Source organism: Manis javanica, chromosome 9 (genome assembly GCF_040802235.1).
Source record: "Manis javanica isolate MJ-LG chromosome 9, MJ_LKY, whole genome shotgun sequence".
Taxonomy (NCBI): domain Eukaryota; kingdom Metazoa; phylum Chordata; class Mammalia; order Pholidota; family Manidae; genus Manis; species Manis javanica.
Genome location: NC_133164.1, coordinates 102,591,770 through 102,606,785, shown reverse-complemented (window position 1 = coordinate 102,606,785; position 15,016 = coordinate 102,591,770). Strand labels below are relative to the sequence as shown.

The following is a 15,016-nucleotide window of genomic DNA, read 5'->3' as shown; positions in this document are numbered from 1 at the left end:
ACCCCCATCCCTTCTCTGGAGGCGGGGGATGGAGGGGCACCTCTTCCTTTGTGACCCTGGCCCTAGAGCCCAGGACCAGGAGTAGGGGTAGGGGAGAGGCTCCTGAGGAGCAAAGGTGAAGGAAGCCCCCACTCTCGGGGCTGTGTCAGTGCAGGGCCAGCACCTGTGTGATGCCGGGGTGATGGTCCTTAAAGTTGTCCCTTAGGCCTTTCACTGGCCACTGGCTGATGACGGAGAGGAATGTGAGGCTGAGGCTGGCTTGCACTCTGCCCAACTCACTTTTGTTCTTGACCCTGGTAGGGACCACAGTCTGGCTGGAACTTACCTTGGGGAAAAGCATCAGTCTTTATCTTATAAGCTCCATGTTTTCCCCAAATGCCCTTTAGCACTACTAGGGCAGGGTCTAATCCCGGAAAATGCCAAGGGAAGGACCGAGGTTCCAGTACTCTTCCTATCACCCCCAGGGTTATGTCTTTTCCTCTCCTGCCCTCAGGCTAGGGGCTGGTACCAAGTGCCCACCAGGGCCTCCCAACAAGGCCAGAAGGTAAGGAGCTGGAATGTGCTGGAGGGGTTCATGTCGTGCTGGCCACGGGCCTGCCCTCTGGTGGCCAGGGATCCCCAAGGCCGTGGTGGCCAGATGCGGTGGGTCCACTGAGCCACCTACTTGCCTCCCCACGGCTCCCCAGCCCTGCACACACAAGCCCACCCACCAAAGTGCCTACCTCACGCAGTCCTCCCTGGTGCAAGAGAACAATGAAAATGCAATTACCGGTACCTTTTCCTTCAGCCTTCGCCGCAGCCTGTCTTTGGAGGACTGGAGCAGGGTGATTCTGGGCCTCTCCCCGCTGCGCTCAGGAATAATACTGTCCTTACGCCTTGCCTCCGCCTCTGGACCCCCCAGCTGCTGTGGGGGCAGCCTGTCAGAAGCTGCTGGGGCATCAGGGCTGCGGGGGGGCTCCAGGCTGCTGTGACCAGTGTCCCCCAGGGCGTCCTCGAGCTTGGGGCTCTCCATGGCCAGGGTCTCTTTGGCACTGCGGTGGGTGCCTGCCTCCCCCTTGTCGCCCGGGGGGTGCTTCATGTTGTTGTGGTGCCAGCGCCGGTTCTGGCTGTAGCCGTGATGGGTGGGCCTCCCTGAGGGGTGGGGCACCAAGCCCCCCTGGTAGGACTTCTGGTGGTCCCTGTTGTGTTTGGCACTGCCCGGCTGGTGGTCACCATGCTGTTGTGGCTTGTTCCCTCCTGGAGGTCGCTGCTGCCGTCTGCAAACCAAAGGGGAAAGGCAGAGAGGTTCACTGGGTGGGCTGCTCAGGGTCCCTGCACCCAAAGGCTAGAAGGGGAATTCATCAAGTTGTTCATTTATTCATTCAACATTTCTAATGAGCATCTCCCATGTGCCAGGCTCCGTGATGGGGACGTAGCAGAGAGTAAGACAGACAGCTAGCTTCCTGTGGTTATAGAGGATTTAAGTCAATCCTTGACTTAGACTATTTTATTCCCTTAATAGACTATGTGTGAATACATACACAGGGAACAAAATTTAAATGACACAACAGAGTATACAGCAAACCCTCCTGACTCTGTCCCCAGCCACCCAGTAGGTCCCTTGGAGCAACGATTACCATTCTGTGAATCTTCCAAACATATTCTATGCATGTTCCAGCAGATACATACACAGACCTGCATTTATAACAATTATCCTGTTAATGAATTATTACCATAATGATTCTTGAAAAGTATCATTTGTTAAACAACTTTTTTTATACTGCCATCTATACCCCTAAAGCCACTAATAAAATATGTGACACGAAGTTGTTTATAGGCTGAATTCTGTTATCCCCTATCCCACCTCCATTGACACGATGAAGCCCCAATGTCCAGTACCTCAGAATGTGACTGTTTTTGGAGGTAAGGCCTTTAAAGAGGTGATTCAATTAAAACCAGGTTTTTAGGGAGGGCTCCGATCCAATCTGATTGGTGTCCTTATAATAAGAGGAAATTTGGACGGCCAGAGACACCAGGAATATGGGCACAGAGAGGGAAGGGCATGTGAGGGCACAGCAGGAGGGCGGCCATCTGCAAGTCCAGCAGAGAAGCTTCAGAAGAAACCCAACTTGCTGACACCTTTGTCTTGGACCCCAGTCTCCAGAACTTTGAGGAAAAAAGTTTTTGCTACTTAGCCACTCAGTCTGTGGTATTTTATTATAGCAGCCTGAGCTAATATAGAAATGATATTTAACACGGTGGCTTACTTGACACAACACTTTCTAAGCAGAGAATATCATATGGAACATATTTGAGGCAGGCACCACAGGACACACCCCAAATGTTTTGATTTGCAGACTGAAGGCGAGGTTAGGGGTGGAGAGGGGGCACTCTGAGGTCTCTTCAGCTGTGCCCCACCTTCTGTCTGCCCTCATGGTGCCTCCTGTGCCATAAGTATTTGAAGAACAGCTGGAGAACAAGATAACCACAGGCCCCACAAAAGCTGTGAAGTCAGGGAAGAAAGTTCACAGAGGGAAGACTATACCTTCTACAGAATGAGGCCCACACCCTCCTCTGTGACCCACCTCTTTGGTGGGCGCAACAGACCTTCATTGCATTGCATTTTATGAACAAACTGTATTTATTTACTTGCAAATTATTATTACTTATGAAAACTCAATGTCCATGTTTACTTGGTAATTCCGGATCTGCAAAAATTTGCGGGTATCTTAGACTGGGGTTAAAGGTATCATTTCCTATTAAAATTAACAAAACCCTTTTTTTTTCCCATTGAAAAGCTTTCCTTAAGTGACAGGTTTTCAGGGGGAATTAAAGTTAAGTGAGAGACAGGTGGATAGTCATTTTTTCCAGTTTGTTTCGACACAAATGATAAGTACAACACATTGCATATTAGAAGTAAGAATTAATTAGTATGCTTTTGGAGGGAAATCTGACAGTTTGTTTCAAGTCTCTGATATATGTAAACCACTGGACCTTGCAATTCTTCTTTGTGGCAGTTTATCTCAAGGAAATAATCAAAGCACTTTTTAAGGCAAGTAGTTATACGCATAGAAAAATCTGGAACGATGCACACCAATATGCTAATAGTGGTTATCTCTGGGGGATGGGATGAGGATTTTTCTTTTCTTTTTTATTTGTGTTTTCTAAATGAACATGGATTCATTTTTCTAAGAGTTTTACTGTGAGATAATTATAGATTCACATGCAGTTATTTATAAGTAGTAGTACAGAGAGATCTTCTGTATTCTTTACCCAGTTTCCTCTCATGGTAATATCTTGCAAAACTATAGTACAGGATCTCAACCAGGATTTTGACATTGATACAGTTGAGGTACAGGGCATTTCCATCACAAGGATCCCTCTTTATTGCCCTTTTATAGCCACACCTGCTTCCCTCCCACCATTTCTTCCTTAGCTCCTCACAACTACCAATTGTGTCTCCATTTCAATTCTGTCTTCTCAAGAATGTTACATAAATGGAATCGTACAGTATGTGACCCAGTGGGATTGGCTGTTTTCACTCAGCATAATTCCCTGGAGACTCATCCACATGGTTGTGTGTATCTGTAATTTGCTCCTTTTTGCTGCTGAATAGTGTTCTAAAATGTGGCTGTACCAGTAGGTTTAGTTTAACCTTTACCTCCTGGACGTCCATCCATGCTGTTCCCAGGTATTAGCTACTATGGATAAAGCTGCATGTGAACATTTGTGTACAGGTGGTTGTGTGGAAATTAGTTTTCATTTCTCTGGGATAAATGTCTGGGAGTGCTATCGCTAGATTGTAGAGTAGTTACATATTTAGTTTAAGAATCCATTGAACTGTTTTGCAGCAGAGCTGTAACATTTTACATTACCACCAGCAATGCATGAGAAGTTTTTAGCTATTATTTCTTTGGGTAATTTTTCAGCCCTTCCCTTTTTTCTCCTCTACTTTCCAGATTATGAGGACATGTAGGTTAGATGTGCTATTAGGACCCCAAGGTCCATGAAGCTCGGTTTGTTCTTTTTCTATTTCCTCTCTGTGGCTCAGATCGTATCATTTCTATTCTGCCTTCCAGTACACTGGTTCATTCCTTTGTCTCCCCCATTATGCTGCTGAGTGCATCTATTGAGTTTTTAATTGAACTATTAAGTTTTCTTTGATCCTTCATTATATGTTCTATTTCTTTGACAAGATCTATTTTTCCATTTATGAGTGTCTTCCTAATTGCTCTCCGAAACATTTTTATGCTGGCTGCTTTAAAATCTTTTGTTAGATAATTCCAACATTTCTGTCATCTGGGTATTGGCATCTATTTCTCATTCAACTGAGATCTTTCTGGAGGTTTTGGTATAACAAGAGATTTTTGGTTGAAACCTGGACATTGTGGGTATTGTGAGACTCTGGGCTTACTAAGTCTCCTGTTGCAGCTGGCTTCTTTTAACCTTGCTTTGGATGCATGAGGGGGGCACTGCTGCGTTACTGCCTGTGTGGGAGTGGGGGTCAAGTTCCCCTCCCAGCCTTCTTTCACACCCCAAAGGGGCTTCTCTTTACTGCTGGGGAGGGGTGGGAGTTCTGGCTCCTCAGCCTGATGCCTCTCAGGCGAGGAAGGGGAGGGTGCTGCACGGCCCCACATAGCCTCCACTGACACAGAGGGAGGAGTGCTCAGTGCCCCACAGGGATGAGTCCCAACTCCCCACCCAGCCTCTCTGCTGGGCAGGGGGATGGGGTACCTCATCACAGCCTGGTGAGACTGGAATTTTGGTCCCTCATTTGGTTTTTGCCAGCATGGGTTGGGGTGGAGCCCACTGTGGAGGGCTATCTGCCTAGAGTACAGCAGTTATCATCTGAGAGTTTTCTGTCCTGCAAGGCTGCCCATTTCCTGGTCCTTTGGCTAGAGAGAGCAGGTCTTTCTTGGGACTTTTTTGGGTTTCCAGCTTCTTTAGCTCCAAGTCTGGGATTTATAAGGCCAAGAAAATTCAAGCAAGTCACCACTGTGTCACTGCTCAAGTGCCATGGTCCCCAGCTGCTCTGCCTTCTCTCTACCTAATCTTTGGTACATATAGAATGTCCAGGGTTTTAGGCTGTCTGCATTTAATATTGTGAGAGTCCTTGTACAAACCTCTGTAGAAGTGTGGCAGAACTGAACCAAGTCCTACTGCCTGGGCATGCCCTGGGCCCTGCTCAGGAGGCCTGTGTACTGTTTTCATCCCTGCCTGGGTTCGATCTTGCTGGATTCTGGAGTACATGCCTGGTGCAAAGAGCTGGGCTGCTCTGATGCTCGGGGAGCAGAGGCTGCCTCATCCCTCCCCCTGGCATGCCTACAAGACTCAGCTTCATTCTCTAATGAGCTCATTCAAAAAACAGGGATCATCAATGGGCTCAATGCTTGGAGTTCTGGAAGATGGTCAGTCTGCATTCACAGCAGGGCAGGAATCCTCAGTGTGGGTACCCATGGAAGAGCTGAGCCTCATCAGCCAGAGTCAGGTTCCTCCTAGGGACCCCCAACAGGCCTTCGGACCACCCAGACCCAAACCTGAATGCATGAGGCATCAGCTGGCTCAGAGGCTTGTAGCCCTCCTTCTGAGAAGCACAGTCTGAGACTGACCCATGTTGGGAGGGCATGGAAGACATTCCATGGCCAGCCAACTCCCCAAGATGCCATGTGCCTGCGACCGTCTGTGAATTCTCCTTACTTTTATTTTTCAGTTACTCTCAGCGAACGGGCCCTTTCTTTTTCCCCTCTCTTTGTTCTTTGAGTGTGAGTAATTTTTCAGCCCAGAGAAGAACCTTGGAAACTCCCTGGCAGATAATGCTTGATTCTCACAGCTTTTGTCATCCTTATTTAGAAAATCTGTGGCGCCTGCAGCTATGGCCCAAGGAATGCCCCCCAAGGATGGCTGACCAGGCCCTTCCCAGTATCAATCTTGAAACTGCCTGGCTTCCCACTTGCCATATCAGGGATTTCCCTCCCTGCCCAACATCCTCTCTCACCACTCCCCTCCAGAAAAAACAAAACAAAACAAAACAAAACAAAACAAAACAAAACAAAACAAAACAAAACAAAGCAAAACAAAACAGAATAGAACCTCTCTCTACCTGGAGGAGGAAGGAGGTAATTTCTACAGGGCTAGCGGCCAAGGGCTCAGAAAGACATCAGCTAGGTCTTGTAGAGTTTCTGATGTTCCTTCCTGGGAAATCTGAGGGGAGGCCTGGAATTCCATGTCTTCCTCGTACAAAAGACTGTGGAGCCAGAGGTCCTGTCAATACAGTCTAAGAATGGCCCAGTGTGCTGGCATTAGCAGGTGTTCTCAGACTCTTCTGCTTGGGTGGCAGCTCCTTTGCACACATGGAGTGACGTCTGCTGGAGGGAAGGCCTGGGAATCCACCCTCAAAGGGCCCCCTCCTAGCTGGACAAGCAAAACTAATGGATTCAAAAGGAGGAGAGTTGATACAGGGGTACATGGCAAATGAGGTTGGCTAGGTGGCTCCGAGGAGGGCAGGGAAGAGCCAGATGCCACTGGAGGCAACAGGCACAGGCCTCTCTCTTTCCTGTCCTTTTTCCTCTTCTTGCTCAAGGCCCTGCTTAGTTCTCTGGGCCAATGATTGCTGGACTCTGTGTGCAGACCTGGCAAGAATCCTTCTACTCATTTGACAGATAAGCCAACTGAGGCTCACTAAGGCAAAGTCCCATACACTCTCAAGAGTGTGTCCAGTCTCTCAGCTAGTTGGGCCACCCAGGGCCAACCTCCTGCCTGTCTCCCGTTTGCCCTCAGATCCCACCCCTCAGGCGAGAGGGGCAGAATTACCCCTGAGACACACTACAGTGCTGGCCATCTGAGGCTTGCATCCTTGGTCTGGGAAAGGCCTGAGAGGCCCTAGCCCCCGGCACAGACTTGGGCTGTGCCTCGGTCCCCAACCATGGAGACCCGGGCAGATTCACTGCTCTGGCCATTCATAAATATTTGTCAGGGGTCACTGGCTGAGCGAGGTAAGAGAAGCTCCTCTCTCTTCTGAGTTTGCTGGCCCTGCGTTTTGTTGATTTCCTTCCTTCAGGGGCCAGCTGGCTGCTCACCGTGAATCCTGTGGGTTTAGGGTTGGCTGGGCTGGAGATGAGCTGCTTTATGCTCCTGGCAGCCGGGCAAGCAAGTTGCATTTGGTCTTGGATACATGGGTCTGAGAACCCAGATTTGGAGCCCACATGGGGCTTTTGCAGCCCTGCAAGCAGAAAGGGCAAAAATCCATCCCCCAGCCTGCTTATTATCCTCTTATCTCTCTGGGGAAGTTTTCTCTGGTGCGGTGGTCGAGTGGGGGGAGGAAAAGCTTAGAAGATAAGATTAATATTCCATTTGTGCTACTGGCAACACCTGCTGCTAAGGAAATAATGCTTTTTTTTGAGAATGGAAATTGTTGGTATGCTTTTTCCATCACTCATTTAGTTTATTCTTTCTTCTTTGGGTTCTGAAATCAGATGTCTTGTTTCACTCTAAGACTGCTCTCTTTTATTTAAAAAAAAAAAAGTTCTCGGAACACCACAGCTGCATTTTGGGAGATGGGTGTAGGGAGAATAACTTCAGATTTTGTTTTAAAAAATGATTTTAACAGCAGTCCAAATGCAGACAAACATCTCTCTGTTCACTTTTTATTTCATAACCATTCCCAACTAGATATTCCAAGGGCCACTGACTTATTATGGTTCTCTCAATGTCGGACACTTTACCACATAATTTGTAGGTCTGCTAAAAATTTCTGAAAGCAAAATTCCTTGGGCAAGTGGTTTTAAAACTATGCATAGGCTCATATTTCTTGCCTTCAGGAAAAGTGATGACTGCTTCTGACCAGTTTAGGCGCCTCCATTCCTGCCCACCTACACACACCCTGCATGGGGTCCCACCTTCCCTGGCCCAGCTGCCAGGACAACGCAAGAGATGGGGTGAGCCATCAATGTGCAGGCATGGGGCTTCTTCGCAGCTCTGAGGGGACTGAGCATCAGCATGGGGGCGTGGGAACAAAGGCTGTCTACCACACACACCAGTCCCAATTTGCAGAAGGACTGGGGAGCTGCAAAAGCACAGGGGAGACTGATTTCCATCTCTAGGGTACCATTCAAGTGGAACATGACACTGGCTTAATAAAGGGACAAGGATCATAGTGGTCTGTATTGACTGGGCACCTACTATGCACTTGGGGCTGAATTACCCGCTGAGTGTGTTCTGCAGGACACTCCTCGTCAGGTCTGTCTGTGAGGCTGCAGCCAGCTCAGAGCCCGGCTCCACCATTATAGTTGCACGACTCGCTCAGGCTGACTTCACCTACCTGTGTCTCTGTTCCTGGCTGTGTCAGCTCCCAGCTCAGGAGTGAGGACACACAAGTGACAGCACGACAGTTTTACAGATGAGAACACCCAGGTTCACAGATGTTGTTTTGTTCCCCTTGGATGGCTGGGCTAATTAATGGCAAGGCCTGTGCTAGAACTCAGTTGTGTGTTTCTGCTCTAAGGAGCTGCCTGAAATGCTATCTGATTGGATTTAGCAATTATTTATCTGAGGTCTTAGTGTTCCCTGGAGAACAGGGGTATCACTACAAAGCTCAGATAACCGAATGACCTTGTAGTTGCCAGGGCCAGTATTGGCACCGTGGCATTAACAGCAGCACTGTGCCAGCTGGCTTTCTTTTTTTTTTTTTGCTTTTTCATTAAAATTTTTTTTTTATTAAGCTATCATTGATAAACACTCTTATGAAGGTTTCACGTTTCACATGAAAAACATGTGGTTACTACATTCCCCCATATTACCAAGTCCCCTCCACACCACACTGCAGTCACTGTCCATCACCATAGGAAGATGACACAGAGTCACTACTTGTCTTCTTTGTGCCACGCTGTCTTCCCCGTGACCCCACACACACCATGCCAATCATAATGCCCATCAATCCCCTTCTCCCTCCCTCCCCACCTGCCCTCCCCCATCCTTCCCCTTTGGTAACTGCTAGTCCCTTCTTGGAGTCTCTGAGTCTGCTGCTGTTTTGTTCCTTCAGTTTTTCTTTGTTGTTATACTTCACAGATAAGGGAAATCATTTGGTACTTGTCTTTCTCCTCCTGGCTTATTTCACTAAACATAATACCCTCTAGCTCCATCCATGTTGTTGCAAATGGTAGGATTTGTTTTCTTCTTATGGCTGAATAGTATTCCATTGTGTATATGTACCACCTCTTCTTTATCCATTCATCTACTGATGGACACTTAGGTTGCTTCCATATCTTGGCTATTGTATATAGTGCTATGATAAACATAGGGGTTCATATGTTTTTTTAAATCTGGGATCTTGTTTTCTTTGGGTAAATTCCTAGGAGTAGAATTACTGGGTCAAATGGTATTTCTAGTTTTAGTTTTTTGAGGAACCTCCATACTGCATTCCACAGTGGTTGAACTAATTTACATTCCTACCAGCAGTGTAGGAGGGTTCCCCTTTCTCTGCATCTTCACCAGCATTTGTTGTTTCTTGTCTTTTGGATATTGGCCATCCTAACTGGTGTGAGGTGATATCTCATTGTGGTTTTAATTTGCATTTCTCTGATGATTAGTGAGGTGGAGCATCTTTTTATGTACCTGTTGGCCATCTGAATTTCTTTGGAAAAGTGTCTGTTCATATCATCTGCCCATTTGTAAATTGAGTTATTTGCTTTTTGGGTGTTGAGGTATGTGACTTCTTTATTATATTTTGGATGTTAACCCTTGTTGGATCTGTCATTTTTGAATATATTCTCCCATACTGTAGGATGTCTTTTTGTCTTTTTGTTCTACTGATGGTGTCCTTTGCTGTACAGAAGCTTTTAGTTTGATATAGCCCCATTTGTTCATTTCTGGTTTTGTTTCTCTTGTCTGAGAGGATGTATTTAGGAAAAAGTTGCTCATGTTTATATTCAGGAGATTTTTGCCTATGTTTTCTTCTAAGAGTTTAATGGTTTCATGACTTACATTCAGGCCTTTGATCCATTTCGAGTTTACTTTTGTGTATGGAGTTAGACAGTAGTCCAGTTTCATTCTCTTACATGTAGCTATCCAGTTTTGCCAACACCAGTTGTTGAAGAGGCTGTCATTTCCCCACTGTATATCCATGGCTCCTTTATCATATATGAACTGGCCATATACACTTGGGTTTATAGCTGGGCTCTCTATTCTGTTTCATTGATCTATGGGTCTGTTCTTGTGCCAGTATCAAATTGTCTTGATTACTATGGCTTTGTAGTAGAGCTTGAAGTTGGGGAGTGCAATCCCCCCCAGCTTTATTCTTCCTTCTCAGGATTGCTTTGGCTATTTAGGGTTTTTGTGGTTCCATATGAATTTTAGAACTATTTGTTCTAGTTTATTGAAGAATGCCATTGGTATTTTGATAGGAATTGCATTGAATCTGTAGACTGCTTTAGGCAGGATGGTCATTTTGACAATAGTAATTCTTCCTTTCCATGAGCACAGGATGTATTTCCATTTATTGGTGTTTCTTTAATTTCTCTCATGAGTGTCATGTAATTTTCAGGATATAGGTTTTTTCACCTCCTTGGATAGGTTTATTCCTAGGTATTTTATTCTTTTGGATGTAATTGTGAATGGAATTGTTTTCCTGATTTCTCTTTCTGCTAGTTAATCATTAGTATATAAGAATGCAACATATTTCTGTGTATTGGTTTTGTATCCTGCAACTTTGCTGAACTCAGTTCTTAGTTCTAGTAGTTTTGGGGTGGATTCTTTAGGGTTTTTTTCTGTACAATATTATGTCATCTGCAAATAGTTACAGTTTAAATTCTTTCTTACCAATCTGGATGCCTTTTATTTCTTTGTGTTGTCTGATTGCCATGGCGAGGACCTCTAGTACTATGTTGAATAAAAGTGGGGAAAGTGGGCATCCTTGTCTTGTTCCTGATCTTAAAGGAAAAGCTTTCAGCTTTTTGCTGTTAAGTATAATGTTGGCTGTGTGTTTGCCATATATGGCCTTTATTATGTTGAGGTACTTTTCCTCTATACCATTTTGTTGAGAGTTTTTATCATAAATGGATGTTGAATTTTGTTGAATTTTTTTTTCAGCATCTATGGAGATGATCATGTAATTTTTGTCCTTTTTGTTGTTGTGGTATACGATGTTGATGGATTTCCAAATATTGTACCATCCTTGCATCCCTGGAATAAATCTTACTTGATCATGATGGATGATCTTTTTGATGTATTTTTGAATTCGGTTTGCTATCCAGCTGGCTTTCTGAGTGCCAGGCCCACTGACCCAACCAGGGTCTCCTGACAATCCCCCAAGGAGAGTGCCCATGTCCTTCAGGAATACTCCTGCTGCTCTGGAGGGCCAGGCAAGCTGCAGACTCCCCCACTCAAATGACTGTGGACTCTCCTTTCACTCAGAGTTGGGTAGGAAATAATTCAAGATTGAGGTCTCTGGCAGCCAAGGCAAAAGTCCACCCATGAGGTTTGGTATTTAGTGCATGGATTGAAAGTTTTGGAAACCAGATGTTCACATGACCAAAGGGATGCTCTGGAATGGAAATGAGAGGGTCTGACCTCTGCCCCCTGAAGGTCTGGAAAAGACTTTTCACCAACTACAGAATGACTGGACAAATGATGAGGGAAAGGCTGGTTCATTTATTGCTTTGTTAATTAATCGTGTTCTGAGATTCTGCTCTGCCTGGGGGTTAATCAGATGTGTCAGTGGGTTTACTGAAGGCCACGTAGCTCCTGGTACATTCCCAGGGAAGCTGGGAGTGGGGTGGGAGGAGATAAAAGCTGATCAGCTGTTCCTAAGGAGTCTCTCAGCACCTCTCCTAATCCCATCTGGACCTCCAGGCCCAGATCTGCCTAGGAGCCCTCAGGAGTATTTACCTCCCTTTCTCTAGACTCCTAATGTGATTATAATCTGACTTGCCTAGTCTGCCACTGGATGGCCCTGTGTGCTCCCCTGTGGGCCCTTACAAGCATCCACTTCTTTTGGATGGGGTAGAACTTTCTCTAAACCTCCCTTGGGGTCTGAGCACTCATTCACGTCTCATGTGAGCCCCACAATGTGCCAGGCCCTGGGGACACTGCGATGACTCTAACACAGGGCTGTGCTGTCATATCGTAGAGATAGACACTAGCCCATTAAACAGAAACAGGTATCTGCTACAACTAAGGACAAGAGTCATGAAGGAAGGGAAACATAGAAGAGCCCAGGGGTCTGTCTAGTTCTGGAGGCCAGTCCGGCCACTAATTTGTGTGACCCAATGCAAAACGAAAATGTGAGACTCTTGTTCAAAAGCTATTAAGAATTTCAAGACAGCCCGAGCAGAACATTAACCCAGATGCATCCCTGAGCATGTTCTGGTGTGACTACACGGGTTGTGCATCCAGGAAGCCAGCTCTGCCAAAGAGTTGCCCTGAGGAATAAGACTGGAACTGAGGTCACAAGGATGCAGAGTACTAATAATAAACACATGCTCACATGTATGAAGCACTGACCATGTGCCAGAAAAGGCTTTCACTGACCCCTAAGAGGAAGGACTATCGTTAATGCCGGTATACAGAGAGGTCAGTGAGCTACAGAATGGGTACCACCTGAGGCCACATTGCTTGCAAGAACCAGAACTTGGGTTTGAACTTAGCACTTAGGTAGCTGGACCTTAGACTGTGTGTTCTCACCACCACACTCTCCTAACTCAGGGTTCTGAAGCCTGTTCCAGGATCCTGAGGGCCTGGGGTAGCCTGCATGCCTCTGCTAAGCCACCGAGATCTGAATCCAGAGGAGCCCAGGCCTTGGCTAAAGGCTTTGTGGGGAGGGGCCAGGGGCTGGCAATACGTGTGATGCAGAAGCAGGGCCAGATACACAGAAGCAAAGGCCAGAGGCTGAGCTGGAGGCCACTGGGAAGAGGGAAGCTGAGGCCTGTGGGAGGGGAAGGCCTGGGAGGGCTCTAGACCAGAGCTCTGAGTCGAGGTTTGGAAATCGGCCTTCCAGCCTTGGCTCCACTGCGTCTGGGGAAAACCACAGAAGCCACATGTGGCCCTAGGGTTTCCATCTGTGCTGGGAACAAACCTATCCCTACCACAGCCTGCTCGTTCCTGTGGCTGGGGCCTATGGGGCAGAGCTGGGGGGAGTTGGGTTTTTGTAGTAGTGCTCTGGCTTTACTATTGTACCCTGGGGGCAGGAAGGCTCTTGCCACTTTCATCTACCTTGGGCCAGCCCAGAAGGCCACTGGGAAATGGCCTTTTGGGGTATTAAATGGGGCTCTGAGTCTGACTCCACTGCCGAAGCATTTCTGAGGGGCTCTTCTCAACCCCACCAGCAATCCAGGGCTCTCAGCCAGTGCTGGCCAGTGCCAATTTTCTGGGTGGCTTTGGTAAGGCACTCGACTTCCCATGTCTCAGTATTTCCAGCTGCAGAACAGGCATACCAAATCCCCACTCAAGGTGTTCCCTTAAAGTGGGTTCCCACCTTCTCTGCATTCCTGCCTGGGTCATAGGGCTGGGCTGAAGTTACAATACAGTCAAGCCTGGCAGAGCCTTTGGGGAACAAAGGCACATTATAAATGTGAGGTATTATTTTTGCTCCAGGGTAAACCAGGCATTCCAAGAATCCTTGGCCTTATGCGTTCTGAGGCAGTGTGATGTCATGGGAAGAGCACGCAGCTGCTCTGGCAGACTGTTTCCAGGGGAAGGCCCTCGCCCTTCTGCCCGGCCCAGTCAAGCCCTGTACTCTGCGTGGTTCGGCCTGTGCACCCTCAGTGCAGCCTGCTGGCAATTCCAGGAATCCCCCAAGCTACATACCCACTCTGGGTGCTCATTCACAGGCTGGATGCAGGTTAAGTCTCAGCTGGGATGCATGATTTTCTGGCTCTTACTACCTGTGGCTAAATTGACCTGGTCATGGTGAATCAACACCAGGAAACAAAATCTGCCTATGCCACCTTCCTGGAGTCTTAAGATTCTGCCAGCTGCCACCCTCTTTCCCTAGAGAACTCAGGAAGCCTGGTTAGGGGTGTGACCTTGCTCCCCTGCACTCCTTCTTCCACAGCCCCTCACTGCTTGGAATACAAAAGGCACTCGATCCAAACTCCCAGGGTATTTTCCAAGATGCAATATACCGTCACAGTTCAAAGTATGGACTTAGGAGCAGGACCCCCAGAGTTCAATAACTGGGCGTTCTTGGGCAAGTTCCTTAACCTCCTGGGCCTTAGCTTCTTCATCTGTAAAATGGTGTCAAATAGAGTACCCATCTCATAGGGTTCCTGTGTGTTCTAAAGGAGTTGATGTGTTCATTGCTTGCTTGTAGTAATATTAGACTGTGGGTTTCCCAGGCAGTATAGCATGAATCCATTAGCTATTTGGAGGAAGTGATGACTGTTAGCACACCCAGAGAACTGAGAGCTGAGGTAGGGGGAAAACAGGCTGTTACAAGTGTCCAAACTCTGGCTTCTGCTCTAATTCTGGCCTTTAAGGGCTACTTTTTGGACAGTTTCTTACCATAGTATTTAGCACTGAATACTCACCACCATCATCCCAAGGAAACACTGCCCAAGGGCTCCCCACAGGCTTGGGGCCACCTCCAATGACTTCCTTTGCTCCAAGCCTAAGCCTGGTCATCAGTGTCCACCACAGCTGGCCCCACATTATTTTGCTCACTCCACATGCTGACTTCAGAGGTACACTCTCAAACTAGCCCTTTTCATTGCCCATTTTAATCTCACCATCTCCATGTGGTAGAGTAGCCCTGGCATAGGTAAGACAATGAGGAAGGGGGATGGAGAGAAAGTCCTGTAAGAGTTTTTAAATCCCCAGAGTGATCAAATATGGAGCCCCTCTGAACTATGAGAACTATGGGAAGGAAGGTCAGAAACACAGCCAGACCTCACCTCATCAGGGCCTCCCTTCCCAGGGAGAGCTGCCCACAATAGAGGGGGCTGCATGGCACTGTAGTGAGCTCCTGTCACTGGAGGGTCCAATCACTGACCAACAGTTGGCTACAGAAACCTCCTATCCCTAACCTGCCCATTCTGCAATCAGCACC

At 47.2% G+C, this 15,016-nt stretch overlaps 1 protein-coding gene across 10 annotated transcripts in view; it reads right to left on the bottom strand.

Annotated features, from left to right (window-relative positions):
• The window catches only part of CTIF (cap binding complex dependent translation initiation factor), a 290,169-nt gene that overhangs the window by 89,904 nt on the left and 185,249 nt on the right, over window positions 1-15,016 (bottom strand). For 8 of the 10 annotated variants that reach the window (XM_073213026.1, XM_073213035.1, XM_073213031.1 and 5 more), the window contains one exon: window positions 770-1,256. In XM_073213026.1, the coding sequence (XP_073069127.1) occupies window positions 770-1,256 (487 nt within the window). The remainder of the gene's footprint in view (window positions 1-769; window positions 1,257-15,016) is intronic. The other 2 variants (XM_073213030.1, XM_073213034.1) reach the window with 1 other exon arrangement.